General features: G+C 44.5%; 1 protein-coding gene across 8 annotated transcripts in view; it reads right to left on the bottom strand.

The window, feature by feature from the left end:
- Nucleotides 1-20,509, bottom strand: part of LOC109907909 (agrin) — a 271,660-nt gene extending 251,151 nt beyond the window's left edge. For 2 of the 8 annotated variants that reach the window (XM_031794082.1, XM_031794084.1), the window contains exons 1-2: nucleotides 20,054-20,499; nucleotides 18,717-18,978 (exon numbers count right to left, since the gene is read on the bottom strand). In XM_031794082.1, the coding sequence (XP_031649942.1) occupies nucleotides 18,717-18,978; nucleotides 20,054-20,248 (457 nt within the window). In that variant the 5' untranslated portion in view covers nucleotides 20,249-20,499. Of the gene's footprint in view, nucleotides 1-18,716; nucleotides 18,979-20,053 lie in introns of all 8 variants that reach the window. The other 6 variants (XM_031794086.1, XM_031794089.1, XM_031794088.1 and 3 more) reach the window with 5 other exon arrangements.
- Between the last annotated feature and the right edge of the window lie 1,738 nt (nucleotides 20,510-22,247).

The following is a 22,247-nucleotide window of genomic DNA, read 5'->3' as shown; positions in this document are numbered from 1 at the left end:
CCGTGAGGTCAAAGACACAGGCAGTGTGTGTGTGTGTGTGTGTGTGTGTGTGTGTGTGTGTGTGTGTGTGTGTGTGTGTGTGTGTGTGTGTGTGTGTGTGTGTGTGTGTGTGTGTGTGTGTGTGTGTGTGTGTGCGCCACTGAGACAACCTCATCCAGATATCTCTGTTTGCCTATGAAAGCCACCACTTCCTTGCCATTGTTGGCTAAAACAACAGGATCGGCCAGGCCACTTTACTGTAGCCAGCCAAATCTCTTGGCTCAGGGGTACCAGTGGGTGGGCACACACACTGGATAAAGCGAGTGAGAGAGAAAGCGAGAGAGAGGCACATTCCTGAGGCCTCAGAGAAAGCTGCCCTACCACCACAGAGGAGTGTCATCTCAGGGCCTTGCACAGTATACACATACTGTGTTCCACGTACACCCATACACATGTACGCTTGTCCAACACACACACACAGTGCAGGGCAGCTCCGTCGCCATTTACGATCAAAATCTTGCTCGATGGGGCTGTGACTGACACGACATGCATCTCACACATCTTCTCGAGATAGAACATCAGGAATAGGGAGATATGAAAGTAGGTCAATCCAATTTGTTTTTGAACCTGCACGGCTCAAGTCTGGCGGTCTGGAGGCTGCACCTGGTTATTAGGCTGTGGCTGGCAGCTTTACTGTCCAGATTCCAGCCTAATTACAGGTGAACCGAGAGGGCCTTGGGTGGACTCTGAGACACAGAGGAGTGGGAGTGTGGGAAAAAAAAGACAGAGGGAGGCAGTGTCACCTCCTCTGCCCAGATCTCCAGAAACAGACAGGATGTGGAGAGATTCGAGGAGAGAAATATGGGAGAAGGGGGAGAGGAATGGATCGATGCTAGAGCTAGACGGATGCGCTGAGAGGTGGATAGACACATGTACAGGTAAGCAGACATACCAAAAGAAATACAATATAACTCAAAAGACCGACAACGAGTTAGACATACAGAGAGGAGTGATGGCAGGGGGACAGACGGAGAGAGACTGCTGGGAAAGAGTTTTCCTTCCCACAAAGCAGGAGCCCCAAATACCTGACACCGGGAAGAGAAAGGGTCTTGATGTTTTGCTCATCAAGGTCAACCCTCCAGGACGGAGGGAGGGATAGAGGGGGAGAACAGGAAGTGATAGAGACGTGAGCGATGGTGGAGGAGCAAAAGGAAAGAAAAGGCCTGTGCATCACTCCATGTCATTGTGTGGTGTGCGAACGTGGGCCCTACAATAGCAAACCAGAACCTCTAACAGCCTCTATACAGTACTATAGGGCAGTCTGGAGAAACTCACATTGATAAGACAGAGGGCCCACAAGCAGAAGCAACAGGGTTTGTAACTAGCCTAAATACATTGCGATTGCTCCTGAAGCCAACTACATCTACCGTGTAGTGCCAGCCACAGTGCATTCCAACCAGCAAAGAAAGAGAGAAACTGCAGCAGATGCCAGGACATAGAAAAGCTAGAACAGTTGTATTAGGAATACAGTAGCATCCCAAAGGCTACCAAGTAACTATCTCTGCTACACTACGGGTGCCAGCAGGGAATGTTTATACAGTGCCTTGCGAAAGTATTCGGCCCCCTTGAACTTTGCGACCTTTTGCCACATTTCAGGCTTCAAACATAAAGATATAAAACTGTATTTTTTTGTGAAGAATCAACAACAAGTGGGACACAATCATGAAGTGGAACGACATTTATTGGATATTTCAAACTTTTTTAACAAATCAAAAAGTGAAAAATTGGGCGTGCAAAATTATTCAGCCCCTTTACTTTCAGTGCAGCAAACTCTCTCCAGAAGTTCAGTGAGGATCTCTGAATGATCCAATGTTGACCTAAATAACTAATGATGATAAATACAATCCACCTGTGTGTAATCAAGTCTCCGTATAAATGCACCTGCACTGTGATAGTCTCAGAGGTCCGTTAAAAGCGCAGAGAGCATCATGAAGAACAAGGAACACACCAGGCAGGTCCGAGATACTGTTGTGAAGAAGTTTAAAGCCGGATTTGGATACAAAAAGATTTCCCAAGCTTTAAACATCCCAAGGAGCACTGTGCAAGCGATAATATTGAAATGGAAGGAGTATCAGACCACTGCAAATCTACCAAGACCTGGCCGTCCCTCTAAACTTTCAGCTCATACAAGGAGAAGACTGATCAGAGATGCAGTCAAGAGGCCCATGATCACTCTGGATGAACTGCAGAGATCTACAGCTGAGGTGTGAGACTCTGTCCATAGGACAACAATCAGTCGTATATTGCACAAATCTGGCCTTTATGGAAGAGTGGCAAGAAGAAAGCCATTTCTTAAAGATATCCATAAAAAGTGTTGTTTAAAGTTTGCCACAAGCCACCTGGGAGACACACCAAACATGTGGAAGAAGGTGCTCTGGTCAGATGAAACCAAAATTGAACTTTTTGGCAACAATGCAAAACGTTATGTTTGGCGTAAAAGCAACACAGCTCATCACCCTGAACACACATCCCCACTGTCAAACATGGTGGTGGCAGCATCATGGTTTGGGCCTGCTTTTCTTCAGCAGGGACAGGGAAGATGGTTAAAATTGATGGGAAGATGGATGGAGCCAAATACAGGACCATTCTGGAAGAAAACCTGATGGAGTCTGCAAAAGACCTGAGACTGGGATGGAGATTTGTCTTCCAACAAGACAATGATCCAAAACATAAAGCAAAATCTACAATGGAATGGTTCAAAAATAAACATATCCAGGTGTTAGAATGGCCAAGTCAAAGTCCAGACCTGAATCCAATCGAGAATCTGTGGAAAGAACTGAAAACTGCTGTTCACAAATGCTCTCCATCCAACCTCACTGAGCTCGAGCTGTTTTGCAAGGAGGAATGGGAAAACATTTCAGTCTCTCGATGTGCAAAACTGATAGAGACATACCCCAAGCGACTTACAGCTATAATCGCAGCCAAAGGGGGCGCTACAAAGTATTAACTTAAGGGGGCTGAATAATTTTGCACGCCCAATTTTTCAGTTTTTGATTTGTTAAAAAAGTTTGAAATATCCAATAAATGTCGTTCCACTTCATGATTGTGTCCCACTTGTTGTTGATTCTTCACAAAAAAATACAGTTTTATATCTTTATGTTTGAAGCCTGAAATGTGGCAAAAGGTCGCAAAGTTCAAGGGGGCCGAATACTTTCGCAAGGCACTGTATATTGACCAACACCAAGTCAGACCACCTCCACATCGGGAAAGGGGGATTTGTCCTTGTAATTGGGTTCTTCCTGTTTCTCAATACAGGCGAGTGATTCTATTATCATGCATTGTGGCTCAGGTTTAATTCAGTCTAGCAGATGAGCTAGAGGAAGCAGGGAGGGGAAAATGCATTGCACATTCCCTGGTTGACATATTGACCATGGGGCAACACGACCCAGCCTCTAGCTGTATATCTTTCAACTCAGAATGATGAATTCTCTGCTTGAATGCAGTAGGATAAACATAAGATAAGAAACAAAAGATTGACAACGTGAGAAATGGCTCATTTTAGGCAAAACTGCACAAGGTTTTTATCAGCAAACAGTCTCCCCTATCATCCAATATCCCATACACTGTCCTAGACTGACAGTCGAGCTAACCTTAACCCAAACTTAAATGACATTAGTCTTACAATCCCCTCGAGGGCTCGTCGTAAGCCTACCCTTTAACCCTGGTGCCTTTGGCGTGTTTACAGTAAGCAGCAATAAGCAGCTACTTATAAGCAGCTACGCTCGCCATCCAGCCGTAGAATCAGGAGGTCGGAATTGGAATGACGCGGTAGATTTCAGATCCCGAGGAAGTCCATATCCCGCTCTACAGTCCCGCGGCGGGGCTGTGATTACCCCTCTGGCCTTTGTGTCTGGTAAGACTGGGATCCTGGGGAGGGGGGGTGTTCCGGTTCACTGCTCATATGAAGTCCGGGAGCCTGCTGGGTCAGTCAGAGTTTCCTTTTCCAAACAACTTAGATTAGCTCATGTCTCAGAGGCCTGTACTGTACACCTTCCTCACATGCAGATGGCTCATGCATTTCATTATTTATTGTTTCAATGGTCACCTTAGAAGATGAAGGCCAGTGGAAGCATGTAGCACTGATCTCCCTTTGGTGCTTTGCTACACTCCCATTGTGTGCAATATGTGTACTGGGTGAATAATATATATATATTTTTTTGAAGAGGTTTAAAAGGACACTTGAAGGAGTTACAGGAGTAACTAAGTCCACCAACGTAAACCATCTAAATCAATTTCAGAGGATTGGGACTCGTTTGAGTATTTCTTTAAAGGAATGCTACAAGTTTGGGCTTCAGCCTGCGAAATGGGTTCAGGGCCAATCCTACAGTATGGAGTTCTGAGTAACGCATATTCCCAGAATAGTTATCTCTCTCTGTACAGCCCAAGGAGGTGTTCAAGACCAGACCACTCCATGAACTGTTGTATGAGTGGCATTGAGCCCTGTTGAATGTTTCATAATTGTGCCCTAAGGGTAAAGAATTCAAAGATAAAGACTGCTAGTGCAGTCTTTATGGCTTACTACTATTATAAAATGCTTGAGATGACAACTGACAATATGAAATGGGGCGAGGTTCATCATTCCTCTAACCAGATCATTCTCACTTGAATGCTAGACGAGGGCCTTGGCATCAACTCAAATTTGGTCTACTGTCTCCACACGGAACTCCACTACAACATCACAAAATACCATTTGTATATTTTTTGAGATTTTACATTAAGATTACACACTGACCAAAAATATAAACGCAACATGTAAAGTGTTGGTCCCATGTGTTATGAGGTGAAATAAATAAAAAAATCGCAGAAATGTTCCATATGCACAAAAAACGTATCTCAAATTTAGTGAGCATTTCTCCTGTAATATTTCTGCCTGTAATAAAGCCCTTTTGTGTGGAAAACCTCATTCTGATTGGCTGGGCCTGACTCCCCAGTGGGTGGGCCTGGATCCCCAGTCATGTGAAATCCATAGATTAGGGCCTAATGAATTTATTTCAATTGAATGATTTCCTTCTATGAACTGTAACTCAGTAAAATCTTTGAAATTGTTGCATGTTGCGTTTATATTTTTGTTCAGTATATATGGCATCGTGTCTAAATGTATATGCTAGTGAACAGAGTGACAGACCTATGGTGTCTGACTGTACTGTGCTAGTGAACAGAGTGACAGACCTATGGTGTCTGACTGTACTATGCTAGTGAACCGAGTGACAGACCTATGGTGTCTGACTGTACAATGCTAGTGGACAGAGTGACATACCTATGGTGTCTGACTGTACTGTGCTAGTGAACAGAGTGACAGACCTATGGTGTCTGACTGTACTATGCTAGTGAACCGAGTGACAGACCTATGGTGTCTGACTGTACTATGCTAGTGAACAGAGTGACAGGCCTATGGTGTCTGACTGTACAATGCTAGTGAACAGAGTGACAGACCTATGGTGTCTGATTGTACTATGCTAGTGAACAGAGTGACAGACCTATGGTGTCTGACTGTACTATGCTAGTGAACAGAGTGACAGACCTATGGTGTTTGACTGTACTATGCTAGTGAACAGAGTGACAGACCTATGGTGTCTGACTGTACAATGCTAGTGAACAGAGTGACAGACCTATGGTGTCTGACTGTACAATGCTAGTGGACAGAGTGACATACCTATGGTGTCTGACTGTACAATGCTAGTGAACAGAGTGACAGACCTATGGTGTCTGACTGTACAATGCTAGTGAACAGAGTGACAGACCTATGGTGTCTGACTGTACTATGCTAGTGAACAGAGTGACAGACCTATGGTGTCTGACTGTACAATGCTAGTGAACAGAGTGACAGACCTATGGTGTCTGACTGTACAATGCTAGTGGACAGAGTGACATACCTATGGTGTCTGACTGTACAATGCTAGTGAACAGAGTGACAGACCTATGGTGTCTGACTGTACAATGCTAGTGAACAGAGTGACAGACCTATGGTGTCTGACTGTACTATGCTAGTGAACAGAGTGACAGACCTATGGTGTCTGACTGTACAATGCTAGTGAACAGAGTGACAGACCTATGGTGTCTGATTGTACTATGCTAGTGAACAGAGTGACAGACCTATGGTGTCTGACTGTACTATGCTAGTGAACAGAGTGACAGACCTATGGTGTCTGACTGTACTATGCTAGTGAACAGAGTGACAGACCTATGGTGTCTGACTGTACAATGCTAGTGAACAGAGTGACAGACCTATGGTGTCTGACTGTACAATGCTAGTGGACAGAGTGACATACCTATGGTGTCTGACTGTACAATGCTAGTGAACAGAGTGACAGACCTATGGTGTCTGACTGTACAATGCTAGTGAACAGAGTGACAGACCTATGGTGTCTGACTGTACTATGCTAGTGAACAGAGTGACAGACCTATGGTGTCTGACTGTACTATGCTAGTGAACAGAGTGACAGACCTATGGTGTCTGACTATACTATGCTAGTGAAGAGAGTGACAGACCTATGGTGTCTGACTGTACAATGCTAGTGAACAGAGTGACAGACCTATGGTGTCTGACTGTACTATGCTAGTGAACAGAGTGACAGACCTATGGTGTCTGACTGTACAATGCTAGTGAACAGAGTGACAGACCTATGGTGTCTGACTGTACTATGCTAGTGAACAGAGTGACAGACCTATGGTGTCTGACTGTACAATGCTAGTGAACAGAGTGACAGACCTATGGTGTCTGACTGTACTATGCTAGTGAACAGAGTGACAGACCTATGGTGTCTGACTGTACTATGCTAGTGAACAGAGTGACAGACCTAGGATGTCTGACTGTAAATGGATCTCTATGAGACATCAATTCCATCAGTGATTCTTATCATTAACCAAACAGACAGAGTCACGGGTAGGGCAGTGAGTCAGGGTAAGGTGAAGTGGTCCCCTCCTCTCTCTCCCTCTCGTTCACTCTCCCTCCTGTCTTTCATGGATTTTTCATTTGTAGCCCTTCATCGCTATTCCTGGCAGGCACTGCGCTCCCACAATTTATTTATTAAAATCTAAAAGTATAATAACTCTGGAGACTCAGGGGTAGCTGGCAAACAGGTAGATCTCTCTGCCTTTGTCAGTATTTGTTGCTCGCCCCTCCAATACTCATTATCTTCTCACTGCCTCTCCACACTCGCTTCACTGCGAAAACACATTCACACATTATACGCCAGTGTTGTGTTGAGACCAACTAAAGCGAGACCGATTCATGACCAAGACCGGAGCAAATCGAGGCGAGTCAAGACCAAGACCGGAGGGGGAGCGAGGCCGAGTCAAGACCAAGATCGGAGGGGGAGCGAGGCCGAGTCAAGACCAAGACCGGAGGGGGAGCGAGGCCGAGTCAAGACCAAGACCGGAGGGGGAGCGAGGCCGAGTCAAGACCAAGACCGGAGGGGGAGCGAGGCCGAGTCAAGACCAAGACCGGAGGGGGAGCGAGGCCGAGTCAAGACCAAGACCGGAGGGGGAGCGAGGCCGAGTCAAGACCAAGACCGGAGGGGGAGCGAGGCCGAGTCAAGACCAAGACCGGAGGGGGAGCGAGGCCGAGTCAAGACCAAGGCCGGAGGGGGAGCGAGGCCGAGTCAAGACCAAGACCGGAGGGGGACAAGGGGTCTGAGACCGAGTCGAAACCAAGACCAGAAAGATGCTAGTCCAATTCAACACCATGATTGTAACTTTGTCAAATCACCACCATAATAAGAGTTCAACATGTCCAGTATTTCTTTCTTCCCCCCCCCCCCTTTTTCTCCCCAACTTTATAGTATCTAATTGTTAGTAATTACTATCTTGTCTCATCGCTACAGCTCCTGTACGGGCTCGGGAGAGACGAAGGTCGAGAGCCATGCGTCCTCCGAAACACAACCCAACCAAGCCGCACTGTTTCTTAACACAGCGTGCATCCAACCCGGAAGTCAGCCGCACCAATGTGTCGGAGGAAACACCGTACATCTAGCGACCTGGTCAGCGTGCACTGCACCCGGCCCACCACAGGAGTCGCTAGTGCGCAATGAGACAAGGATATCCCTACCGGGCAAACCCTCCCTAACCCGGACGACGCAAGGCCAATTGTGCGTCGCCCCATGGACCTCCCGATCGTGGCCGGCTGCGACAGAGCCTGGGCTCAAACCCAGAGTCTCTGGTGGCACAGCTAGCACTGCAATGCAGTGCCTTAGACCACTGCACCACCCGGGAGGCTCATTCATGTCCAGTATTTCTGTGTTCATATTTCAAAACAACATGTGGTAGTTACTGTCTTGTATTTCTGTGTTCATATTTCAAAACAACATTAGTAGTTACTGTCTCTGTAGGCACAGCTAGTACTGCGATGCAGTGCCTTAGACCACTGCGCCACCCGGGAGGCTCATGTCCAGTATTTCTGTGTTCATATTTCAAAACAACGTGGATTCTTTAGACTTTCAGAATAGTGAAAAACTGAGGTCAAATATTGTTGAGGTAAAATATTACTAACCCTAACACAATGGGCCTTCTACGCCTTCAGAGAAGGGCTAAGGATTTATAAAATAATTATTATAACATAATAATAATGATTATCATATTATTATTTTCAATTATGTTTTGATTTAATCTCTTCAGTTGTTTGGAATGGTAAGGGCTACATCAGCCATTGGCTAGGCCATCAAAAGCTAAATCAAGGCATCTGCCATTCAACTGTATCAGAGCAATATTTTGGAGTGAAAGTGGAATCAACCAATCAATTCAAATCAGAGTGTATTTGTCACGTGCGCCGAATACAACAGGTGTAGTAGACCTTACAGTGAAATGCTATCTTACAGGCTCTAACCAATAGTGCAAAAAATCTATTTGGTGAACAATAGGTAGGTAAAGAAATAAAACAACAGTAAAAAGACAGGCTTTATACAGTAGTGAGGCTATAAAAGTAGCGAGGCTACATACAGACACCGGTTAGTCAGGCTGATTGAGGTAGTATGTACATGTATATATGGTTAATGTGACTATGTATATATGATGAACATTGACTTAATGAGTGGGACCATTTTTACAAAAATGTATGGAAACTTCTGCGTTCTTGAAGGACAAAAGGTCACTGCGCAATAGCGAGCAGTAGTTTTCCCATGACCTAGCTAGCTAGCTTTTGTTGTCGGATAGTTTGCAAAGGTTGCAGAAGGTGTTATCAAATCGGATTTTGTTGCTAATTTGTTAGCTTCTTCTGTTAACTTTCAACAAGAAGTTTCAAATGATCATCATCTGGTGAGTGGAACTGGAGTTTTCCAATAAATTGTGAAGATTTTCAATCTCAAAATCACACCTTTTTTTTAAATATAAAAACATGAAGAAATGTGATGGTGTAAATCCACAACAATGCTTCCACCACATCAATCTGATTTGGTGGGCCTGTCAAGGCCTGGCTCCCAAGTGGGTGGGATTCTGTCCACCCAGGCCCATCCATATCTATGCCCCTGATGCATGATGACAATTGCGCATCACAAATAGCCTACTAACCAACACTTCGGATGAAACTTTTTCAATACCTGGTACCTATTTTTTACTTAGTATTTACTGGTAGATATTGGTAGATATAAGTTGAAAGTCTTTCCTACCGTACCGGCTACCAATGTCATTCTTCTGTGAGCTGCACCATGCTAAAACCAGTTGAGAGCTGCACCATGCCAAAACCAGTTGAGAGCTGCACCATGCTAAAAAAAACAGTTGAGAGCTGCACCATGCTAAAACCAGTTGAGAGCTGCACAATGCTAAAACCAGTTGAGAGCTGCACCATGCTAAAACCAGTTGAGAGCTGCACCATGCTAAAACCAGTTGAGAGCTGCACCATGCTAAAACCAGTTGAGAGCTACACCATGCTAAAACCAGTTGAGAGCTGCACCATGCTAAAACCAGTTGAGAGCTGCACCATGCTAAAACCAGTTGAGAGCTGCACCATGCTAAAACCAGTTGAGAGCTACACCATGCTAAAACCAGTTGAGAGCTGCACCATGCTAAAACCAGTTGAGAGCTGCACCATGCTAAAAACCAGTTGAGAGCTGCACCATGCTAAAACCAGTTGAGAGCTGCACCATGCTAAAACCAGTTGAGAGCTACACCATGCTAAAAACCAGTTGAGAGCTGCACCATGCTAAAACCAGTTGAGAGCTGCACCATGCTAAAACCAGTTGAGAGCTGCACCATGCTAAAACCAGTTGAGAGCTGCACCATGCTAAAACCAGTTGAGAGCTGCACCATGCTAAAACCAGTTGAGAGCTGCACCATGCTAAAACCAGTTGAGAACTGCACCATGCTAACACCAGTTGAGAGCTGCACCATGCTAAAACCAGTTGAGAGCTGCACCATGCTAACACCAGTTGAGAGCTGCACCATGCTAAAACCAGTTGAGAGCTGCACCATGCTAAAACCAGTTGAGAGCTGCACCATGCTAAAACCAGTTGAGAGCTGCACCATGCTAAAACCAGTTGAGAGCTGCACCATGCTAACACCAGTTGAGAGCTGCACCATGCTAAAACCAGTTGAGAGCTGCACACTCTTGCCGCCTGCAGATGATATTCCACTGAAACAAGGCTGTGTGTGCGATGCACAAATGAATATATTTCACTGTGCTTTGCAATTGTGTAGGCTACTTAGCATGATTTCTCTATTGTTCTACATAATTGATAAGCCGTATACCTCCACTACACTACTTTGATACGCATCAGGGGGGATTAAGAAGTGAGTATAAGCAGTGCCCACTGAAAACAAAGTGGGTATACGGCTTAAACCGGCGTATAGCCTTCATTACACCAAACAACTGGCCCTTTGTGTTTTACAAAAAGTGTACTCTCCTACGTGAGTGCGCTGGTATTACAGTTGCCGTCCTTTCAGAATCACAAACCTGTCACACACTGAAGACCTATAGGTTCACCACTGTACTAACCTGTCACACACTGAAGACCTATAGGTTCACCACTGTACTAACCTGTCACACACTGAAGACCTATAGGTTCACCACTGTACTAACCTGTCACACACTGAAGACCTATAGGTTCACCACTGTACTAACCTGTCACACACTGAAGACCTATAGGTTCACCACTGAAGGCCTATAGGTTCACCACTGAAGGCCTATAGGTTCACCACTGAAGGCCTATAGGTTCACCACTGAAGGCCTATAGGTTCACCACTGAAGGCCTATAGGTTCACCACTGAAGGCCTATAGGTTCACCACTGAAGGCCTATAGGTTCACCACTGAAGGCCTATAGGTTCACCACTGAAGGCCTATAGGTTCACCACTGAAGGCCTATTGGTTCACCACTGAAGTCCTATTGGTTCGCCACTGAAGGCCTATAGGTTCACCACTGAAGGCCTATAGGTTCACCACTGAAGGCCTATTGGTTCACCACTGAAGGCCTATAGGTTCACCACTGAAGGCCTATTGGTTCGCCACTGAAGGCCTATAGGTTCACCACTGTACTAACCTGTCTATAATAGATATAAAGGCTGTTAAGATATTAATGTTTCAAGAAAGGAGAGTATATATTTGGCTGGAGAGGCGTTTATATACACTGACTGAATAGAAGCTGATGATTGAGTTTTTTTACTCCGCTGGCCTCGGGAAGAAATGACGAGAACTCACTATCCGAGACCAAGTCAAGACCAAGTACAAAAGTCCGGTCTCGAGTACTACAACACTGTTATACGCACGTACAGACACACACAGGCGCACACACCCAGGGACGCAAACCCACAGACATCGAAGTATCCTGAGAAAAGTCCAATCCTTCGAGTCACCCTGCTCGGGTACATGACTTCCCATGACTCTCTGAACACAAAGGGGAGCTTGTATGGCCAGTAGATTGGGATAAAGAAAGGCACAAGACCACAAGACCTCACTGCTCTCTCAGTCTTCTGGGTGGGACTGTCTGGGTCAAGGACTACTCTCTCACACTTCTTTCGGTTTGTCAAATGCCCCCTTCGCCTCCTCTTTGGGACATAGATAAAACCTACATAGCTATCATGACATAAAACAGGGCTTCTAATCTGTGCAGAATAAGGAAGAAAAGTGGTGATTGTTGGTCTACTCTGGTATTGTTAACTATTTGTTTTCTATTAACACTGAATTAGAAATGGGGCAAGCATTCCTGAGAGTCACTGATTAACTGTAGCTAAGAACTGACCTCACAGACAAAATAATCCAGACCATCTCAAAATAAACAAATCTGGCACTAGATGCGACAAAACTGGCATTGTCCTTTAAAATTGGGACTCACTCAACAGGGATCCAACTTCATTTAGTAAAGATGAGCCCTGCATGTGAAAATCACAAATGCTTGCTCCTTGTAAAGACCAAATGAACAAACAAAGAGATGTTCAACCCCTCAATTTCATATCAGTTATTCATTACCTTAGCAGATCTAGTGGGGGGGGGGCTTGCTGAAGGAATGCTAAGGGGGGTGAAGGTAGGGAGAATGGGATGTAGAGGCCTTAAACAGTCATCCCACATCCCACCCACCCAGAGGAGCATTCCACAGGACTGTCTGCAGGCCCGTCATTAAGTCAGACCACCTGCCGGCAAATCGGGAACCCCATCGCACTCCAGGCTTAGCAAACTAACCCCATACTGCTCAGCCCTTAACGCCATACACATATCAGACAAGCTTTACGCGACTACACACTGACAATAGAGAACTAGGGATCCACCGACAATTCCTGGCCGACGCCTAGCAGATATTTAACTGAGCAGAGCACTTATATTAGTACGGGTGGACGGAACGTCACACTGACCAGAAGCAGCATCACAGCATCACCTGTGTGGCCATTGACTGGCATGTCACCTCCTTGAGAGAGCGAGAAGAGGATGGAACAAGAAAAGAAAAGAAGAAGAAGAAACAGCCCTTTGTTGTTCTCCTCTGACAGAGCCTTGAAGGAATGACGTTACTGGCATCAAGTGAAGTTGAAACAAAAGCAGCTGATAAACAGACTGGGACAGATAGCATCTCCCTGTACGCTCAACACCTCTCCATCAAGTGGGCTTCCTCTCCCTCCCCTCCCCTCCGTCCATGTCCTTTCCCTCACGGTTTCGCTCTCTCTCTCTCACCCCTCTCTCTCCCCTCTGTCAGTAACACAGCAGAGGGAGAGAAAAAAAACGAATGACAACAAACAGTAACAATTCACATTTTCTCAATTCTCAGAAAATGAAGCCCTCAGGCATTCGGTTAAATCTTGTATCCCTCCATACAATTTCAGACAGCAGTCTCATTGTGTTTTTCCAAAGCCATGCAAATGGCTCTGCTTGATTTTGACACATTATCTGACAACTCGGTGCGCGGGGAACAATTGAATATGCTAACATTTCACTGAATAGATGTCGCTCGAGGTGCAAACATAGGGAGAGGAAGATGTAGGCTTCGCTTATCCGCTTCTGCAAGGTAAACGTCAACAGTGTGAAGGGGATGTGTGTTCCAGTCAGAAGTGGTGCATTTACCCCTTTTCAGGTCTTCATTTAGTCTCTGAATTGCCTTTGAGAGCCGTGTGAACAGAGATAACACGTTGGCTCCCAACAGCTCGCTTTGAACAGCGACAAATGTGGAGCTGTGTTTTTAGAGTGCCGGGTCAAAGACAGCACAGTATGAAGATAGGCAGAAACTGCTTCTCCAATAGAAGTCCCTGATCACGCTTGTAGGCGATGTCTTGGCGACGTTGGCTAGCTAAGCTCATGTGCAGAAACACATCATCGGGTCTAAACGGTCGTTTGATGTGCAGGCACACCTTCGATATAAAGTTGTTTTGGACGAAAATGAAAACGTGTCAGTTTGTCACTTTCACGAGGTTGGAGTAATAACATGTTCAACTACTTAAGACATTGGCCCCGAATCTAGGTTGTGCCTTCATAAGTCGAGAAAATAAACAGCTAAGGAAGAATGTTTCACTTCTCTCATTGGCTTCTCAAACCCCAAACCCCAGCCTGGTCTGCTTCGGAAGAATTCCCCAAAGTCTTGCGATGTTGCGCCTCTGGGTTTAGAAACTCCGTGGCCGGGTGTTTAGTGAGGTCTTGTAAAGATTCCTTTGAGGGGAAGGCTGCTCTTAGTGAGATTAAAGCATTGCCCAAGTGATCCCGTGCGAGGTTTTGAAGTGGCCTGTACCTCCGCACTAAAGCTCTGGGGAGTGATAGGACGAAACATGATGCCTCTAGGCATCTATCTATGCTACGGAGCATTGGTCGCACTTCCTGACCGTGAGATGCCAAGAAAAACACACATCTCCAGCATTCCAAGTCCACACCTGAACAAAGAATTTCCTCACGGTCTCTCTCTCCCTCTCTCTCTCTTCCCCTTTCATCCTCACTTATCCTTCCTCCTCCCTCCCATGCATCTTACACAGAGACTCTTTTTCCTCCACTTTTTGACAATGTGCCTCCCCGCCTAGCTCCGCCAGGCATTCCTGGGTCTCTCCTAGCTGTGGATATGTCAAGAATGGGGAGAAAGGAGTGGAGGGTACACTGAGCGCAGCGACAGGTAGAGTCTTGTCTGAAGGTACTAACATCCCCAGTCTCCTGGATGGTGGTTGGCTGCACACAGAGGATGTGATCCGACTTGACTGTCTTAATTAAAATGTTGCACTGGACTGAAGCCTCAGAGCTCACTCTTCATCAGATGGAGGAATGCCAAATAATCCCTTGGGCAAAAACAAAAAAAATTCACTTGAATACATTTTGAAAAGTTTCATAAGGTTTCATTGAAACGAAACAGGACCAAGTGCATTTCCTAATGCATATTCCTTGGCCCTCTAAGCCAGTTATGTGAAATATGTTGCCATGCTAAGAACCTCTCCAAACCCAAGGCATCTAGCAACTAGACAGTAGTTGCTAGAACCAAGAAACTCCTCTCTTCGCAACAAGAAAAGAGGGAAGAAAAAATGTCAGCAGTACAGTGTGTCGTGCCGGGAAAGATAAAATGTTATTTGTGCCAAACTCTACCAAACACTGCAAACAACCTGCGACCATTGGAATCACCTGCCATCACGAATGATTTGGCCATTTTTGAGGCCTGTATATGGAGGCCATGGATTCTAACTTCTGACCAGCTGCCAACATCGTCAAGCGCCAGCAGAAGCCGAACAGCAACAAGCCTTGTTTGCTGGCAAAGAGGGCAGAGACGGGCATAGTCACGGCAGATGTTAGGACTTATTAGTCACGGGTATGGGTCTTCTTATAGTGCCTGACAAATGGTTTCTTCACAAAAAAAGTCCCAAAAGGAGCGACAGCTCTCAATAACTCTCACTGCACTGGGGAAGTTTTCAGTATCTAGAGCTGCAGCTGGCTAAAATGGATTACTTGTCTCCTTTTTTTTCCCCAAACTCAGGAAGCTCCTCAAAAAACTATTTTTATGATTGCATGTTCTCAAGCACAGACAAGTCTGATCTATTCATTCCTTCTCCACGTCCGCTTCCTCCTGCTCCTGCCTCTGTTAAGGTGAAATTAGAAAACGCGAGGCTGTCTCTTTTTGGTGCTAAGGCTTTGCCATTAACAGAGGTGTGAACATAACTGTCAACTGCTAAAAGAGTGTGAGAAACGCAGTCACCAGTATATACCTCAAAGCTCTGGGTTATGTGTAAAAAAGACTTTAAGAGCTTACTTCTGACTTCATAAAACGTCCCCCTGACAACGGGGAAAGGTTGTCTCAGGGAGGTCAGTTACTGTCCCTGAAGGTGTATATCAAAGGGGACACCTCCACCTCCTAGGGAGAGACGATTAACCTGAGCAGGGCCGCAGCAGCTTCACCATGACAACTAACCTGCTTAGAGGACTCAGGTGTCCAGGAGTGCTGGGAAACAGTCATGGGTGTAACCCTACAGCTATGATATTTCAGATACCATTTACTTGTGATGCAGGGAGTGTGATGCCTATCTTTACAATGTGACTGCCCTGTACTACTCTGTCAGACTAATCTTAAAATAATCTGGTCTCAGACGATCGTGCAGGTGAAGAAGCCGGATATGGAGGTCCTGGGCAGGCGTGATTACACGTGGTCTGCGGTTATGAGGCCGGTTGGATGCACTGCCAAATTCTCAAAAACAACGTTGGAGGCGGCTTATGGTAGAGAAATTAACATTCAATTCTAAGGCAATCGCTCTGGTGGACATTCCTGCAGTCAGCATGCCAATTGCACACTCCCTCAGAATTTGAGACATCTGTGGCATTGTGTTGTGTGATAAAACTTCCCATTTTAGATTGGCCTTTTATTGTCCCCAGCACAAGGTGCACCTGTGTAATGATCATGCTGTTTAATCAGCTTCTTGATATGCCACACCTATCGGTTGGATGGATTATCTTGGCAAAGGAGAAATGCTCACTAACAGCGATGTAAACACATTTGAGAGAAATAAGCTTTTTGTGTGTATGGAACATATCTGGGACAGTTTATTTCAGCGTATGAAATACGGGGTGAACACTTTACATGTTGCATTTATATTTTTGTTCAGTAAATATTGAAAGTCAACATCTTCATCAGACGACAACAGAAGTGCAACGCTATTTGGCTTGACAGCCACACGAGTAAAAGAGCTTACAAAGAAAAAGAAAGGTATTTATTATAATGTTTCTAATGTTTTTCATGGAAAGAATGTAGCCAGCAACATTTCCTAATATTTTGCTCCACGTTAAAATAGCATTTTACCAGAGAAAAGCAGGCAGGCTACACCGAGGAAAGTACAGGAAAAAAGAAGCTACACATCAGTCAGAGCATTGTCTGCTGGTTGAATGCTCGTTCATGAATTCTCATCCAAATGGAGAAGTGCAACTGAACCACAAAATGTGCCTGAAATTACAATTACAATAAGAAGCATTTTAGGATCTTCGTTTTAAAAAGCAGCAAGATATTTCTTATGCCTTTGAACTTTTTTCCTGCGTGAAAAATTAAGAATTATGCGTTAACGCGACAACTAAGCTTAACTTGCGAGTTATCAAAGTAAGTGGCTGAATTAATAAGCTGACGGGGCATCATATTGAGTTAGCTTTCTGCCATGTTTGAGAAGTCAAAGCCCTTTGGATGAGTTATCTGTACATCTGCCACTGCTATCTTTTGAATTCTTTGTTTTCTCCTCTCCGTTCTTGGCCAGTCTGCTACACTCCCATCTTCTCTGAGTAGTCAAGCCTATTGCCCTAGCGACTCCAGACTCCTCACAGGCATGTACACATGCTGCTCCAGTGCCAGTACTGTTTTTCCTTCAGAAAAGCATGTGTCAAAACTTTGTTCATTTCCACAATGTCTCTGGTTCACATTCGCTTTTAAATGTCCAAACTCACCAAAAATGGCATTCGGTAGCTCCTATATGTATAACTTTATGAGCTGGATTGCCATTCTTTGCGCTCGTTAGCATATTTAGCTAGCAACCGCCATGGAGATTCGCTATTATTTGTGCTAATTTTGTTAGACCCCCAATGGCCTTTTTTGTAGTTTATTTGGCACCCCCTTGTGTACTAAGCTGGTAATACCGTAAATCCTGGAACGTATGAAGGACGGTATGACAATATGAAAATCTGGATTGCGCCCAACCTTAGTATAAAACAATCAAACTTCCCCCCCAAAAAAAATCCTAATTTATTATCCTTTCCACCGTGTAAAACATTATTTTGGTGAAAAAGTCACTTTTCCTTCATTAGAATAATGATTCTCCTCTATAGCTAGATTTCCATCCAATATTCTACATTCTAAAAATGGTTTCCTCACAAAAAAATGTTGCATTATATAGCGAGTGTGCACACTCTGGTATTGGCATGTGCACTCTAGCCAACAGCGTTATCTGCACGCTGTTGGCTAGAGCGCACATATAGACGATATGATGAGATTATTATTATGGAAAAAAAGCTAGATTATTTTTACTTGTCAAATGACAGCCAAGCATCGATTATCATGTCACCAGAATAAGACCCTTAATATTTATTGGAAAGGAGCATCAACCTCATCACCTTGTACTTTCACCACCCTGTGAAGTTCATCATTTATTTAATCTGTAGCCTAATAAACTGCATGCTTTCCCGATGAGTCATAGTAGGATAACCACACATGTCATCGTGTGACTCCAAGTTAAATTCAATATGATGGTAATTATATCAATATTCGCACATAAAAGCTTTTCCACATAATTAATTTTACCGACAGAAAAAGATCCCACCTTGTCTAACATGTTTTTTTTATCGATACTTGGAAAGTTTACAGAACAATTTCCATCAGGCCTTTCATGGCATTTTTTATCCAGCATGCACTTTACTCACATTAAAAGGTTGGAATGAAACCTGGTTTATGACCATGTACTGTATTTTCAATGGATTCAATAACAGTTCTTACAAGTAGCACTTTGTGTTGATCTCTAAGGTGCCTTTGGCACCCGCACTGCCTCACAGGCAAAATTCATGGCACAAAAGTACGTGTGCACCTGAAGCTCTTGCATGCATATAAGGCTTACTGCCGGTAAGAACGGACGATTGCCATAATTTTTCGAGTTTCAACACTCAGTTATTACAAAAAAATGTTTTACATTGAAATACCATTAGGTAAGGTAAAGCAAAACCCCAAACCGGTCCGTGCATCCCTAATATGGGAGGGGGTTGACTATTCCATACAGTCCTGTTGAGACTGAAAAACAGACAGAGAGAGAGAAAGAGAGAGGAGACAACACAATGGCAGCTTACCGTCCACACAGTGCTCCACCTCCTCCAGGTTACGCAGGGTAATCCTCATCAGGCTGGAGTTGAGCATCAGCTCGTTCTTATGTGCCGGCCACATGTACTCCGGGGCCAGGTTAACAAAGAAAATGCGCGTGTCGCCAGTGGCAACCTGGTTGTCGCATATCACAGGGTCCCCGAAGCCGCCGATCATCACCTTGTTGCCGCCGTCCAGAAGAACCTCGCCGTTGACCATGGTCTTGCCTTTCAGGTACCGCCATACCCTCACCTTTATCAAGGCCATGGAAAAAGACTCTTTAGCTCTTTACTGAGGCTCCTCACATGCATGCTGTAACTTCAAGTTAAAGGTAGTCTGAGCAAGGTGACATCACCATAACTAGGATATGAGGTATGCAAGTTGTTTATGATGATGTAATTTTGCAGTCTACCTTTAAGCAAATATATTTCATATCAAAAGTATTTTACAACAATTGTAGTTTACAAACAAATTTAAGTCAGGACTCCAGTTATTTCATGTTTATATGCATGCAAGCACATATTCTTCCAACCACTTGTTTTACTAAAACTTTAAAGGGACAAATTGTATACATCAGGGTACCATGGTTGAATAAATACATACTTTCCTGGACTGTATCTGCTAAACCATAACCGTATTCACAATAGAAGACATTTCATATTCATGGGACAGGTTTCCATTTGGACTGGTCTCATTTGGTGGTAAAGTGGTTCCGATCTGAAAACGTGACACCTCTAATCTTCTTCAATCTCTCTACATAGGATATGGATCTTTAGTGTCGTGCTCTATGACAAAGCAATTGTCAAATACAACTTCATGCCTGTAAATACATTTTAAAAACAAGCTTCTGAAGAACAACAAATGTAACGCCTTATATATAGCTCAATTATGTACATCACTATAGTTTAAATATATATATATATATATCGTTCACTTGAGCTTCCCTTAGGAAGACAGATATAGTATTTTATGTTTCAAATGGGGTTTATTAGCCTATAAATATGTAATAAATAGTTAACACTTTGTTGAAAAGAAGGTTGAGATTGTTATTACTTGTTTTGTTCAACTACTGTATGAGAAGGCCTACCAAGACCGATGCACTGATTCAAATGGCCACCGTTGGCTTTGGAAGAAAAGTGGGATGGCATGTTATAGTGATAGGCTATGATTTGACAGGTGTCACTTTGGAGTTAGGCTTACACGTATCCTACTTCCTGAAACAGAAATATTGAATACTTTGTAACGTTTTCGACAAGACTATCGTTACTTTGTAGACAACCTCACTCAACATAAATCTATCCACTCAAGTCAGGACAGTCAGGCTTACCTTGCACGAGTATGTATTATGCACTGGGTCCATGTTCATGATTTCTTCAACGGTACCAGTCAAAACTACGTTCGCCTCATCTTCCCTTTTCTCCAAGTCTTTCTCCGGACAACTTCCGTGACACCGTTGACAGAAAACGGCGACTATCATCAATGCCCACCCGCACAAGTGAGTTGGTCTCCGTTGTGAAACCATGGTCACGAAAACGGGTAACAGACTAAATCAATTCTCTGCGACACAAAGTAGGCTACAAATTGTTTTCGCAGCAATACTCGCTATTTAGGCGAATAAGCCTTCTCCTAACTTCCCTACCGACCACAAAGCTCTCTCAATTTCAGACAAATCTCATGCGTCTGCTGCGTGCGCGACCTGAGCTGCCTCGCTGCAAGCCGGCTGGGAGAGAAGAAAAGGGCTGGATTCTCTCTCAAGGAATGCGCTACACTTCACCCCCCCTCACACTCGATTCTTTTTGAATGACGCTTCGGATTTGCATGCAATCTGAATTGCTGATACGACTGGTGAAGGGACCTGCGGTTTCAGGAAGGCTGCCGAAAGTGGTGTAAAACGCCACCCTTCGGAGAAATGGTGCGTTCACTGAACAAGCGTAAAACCTTGCTTTGAGGCAAGTGATGGCCAAGTAGCCTACACTAAACATTGAAAGTAGTCTCGGCCTATATTGTGTGTAGCCTAGCCTAAACTATGAAATAATCAGATAACAAAACAAAAACATTGGGTAGGTAAGGCCTATCCCTAATAAACAAACCAACAGAAACAGTCCAGAACTGGCAATACAGTAAGCCTAAGTGATACAATTATGGATCTTATTAAATATTTGTCATGATCAACATTTGTAAATGCTACCATGTGTGCGTTTTTTTACAGCTCCCAGTTAGGAATAGACACTGCGTAAATTTCCACTCTTCAAAAGCTGTAATTTTATGTAGACTATCCGTCAATCTATTCCTGGAAAATGACAGGCTTGCGATGTGCTTTCCAACAGAGGATATTTGTAGAGATTTGTTCCATGTTTTCCCTCAAAGTTCTTGTGCCCTTCCCTGATTTTTCTATAAATCTAAAAAGTTAGCCTCTTCACAATTAAAATGTCAACATCACACTCTAAAAATTAGGGGTTCAACAAGGGTTCTTCTAAGATCCTCAAAGTTCTTCGAAGACCCTTAGGGTTCTTAGAACTGAAACTGTCCCCCAAAAGGTTCTTCCAAGAACCCCATAGGATGTGGGGTTCATCGAGGAAGTTGGTGGGGTTCTTGCAGAAACCTAACTGCCCAACTGAAATATTTGGATTTGAATTTGAAAGGACAGCAGGAGCTGGCACTTAATTGAAAAAGGTTTCTCCCTTCTATGAACTAACTTGATATTGTTTTATGATGATACCATTTATCTTTTCATAGTTGTGCAAATCTTTCTAAAACAGAAAATGGACACAATTCAATGGATATCAATCAACAAAGAGGAAGAATATGTAGGCTATAAGAATATGTAATAAGAATACCAATTGACATACCTTTTTATGCCTCCTTGTCTGTATACCTGCAGACACAGACACAAAAGTGACCAGTTCAGTCATGTGCACCCAATACAGATAGCCTTCAACATATTCTTGTAGCCTGCACTCTAAAAAATAAACGGTTCCTGGAGTATCCTTTAGGGGTTCTTCAAATTGAAACTGTGGGAGAACCCCTATAAGTTCTTCAAATCCCCACCAACTAAGGAGGTTCCTTGATGAACCCCACCTCTTATTTGATGAACCCCACCTACAGAAATATGAAAAGATAGAGCCCCCAACGAGGGTGCCCAGTCCGGGGCCAGCATCGAAGGTGCCCTGTCCGGGGCCCGCAGCGAGGGTGCCCAGTCCGGGACCCGCAGCGAGGGTCCCCAGTCCGAGGCCCGCAGCGAGGGTCCCCAGTCCGGGGTCGGTGGCGAGGGTCCTCACACCAGAGGCGCCACCAAAGCGGGGTGAGCCAGAGGTGGAGCGGGGTCTACGTCCCGCACCAGAGCCGCCACCGTGGATAGATGCCCACCCAGACACTCCCCTATAGGTTCAGGTTTTGCGGCCGGAGTCCGCACCTTTGGTCACGCCCTGACCTTAGAGAGCCTTTTTTATGTCTCTTTTTGGTTTGGTCAGGGTTTGATTTGGGTGGGAATTCTATGTCTTTTATTTCTATGATTTGTGTTT

Source organism: Oncorhynchus kisutch, linkage group LG17 (assembly GCF_002021735.2).
Source record: "Oncorhynchus kisutch isolate 150728-3 linkage group LG17, Okis_V2, whole genome shotgun sequence".
Lineage (NCBI taxonomy): Eukaryota > Metazoa > Chordata > Actinopteri > Salmoniformes > Salmonidae > Oncorhynchus > Oncorhynchus kisutch.
This window is presented reverse-complemented; position numbering and strand designations above follow the sequence as displayed.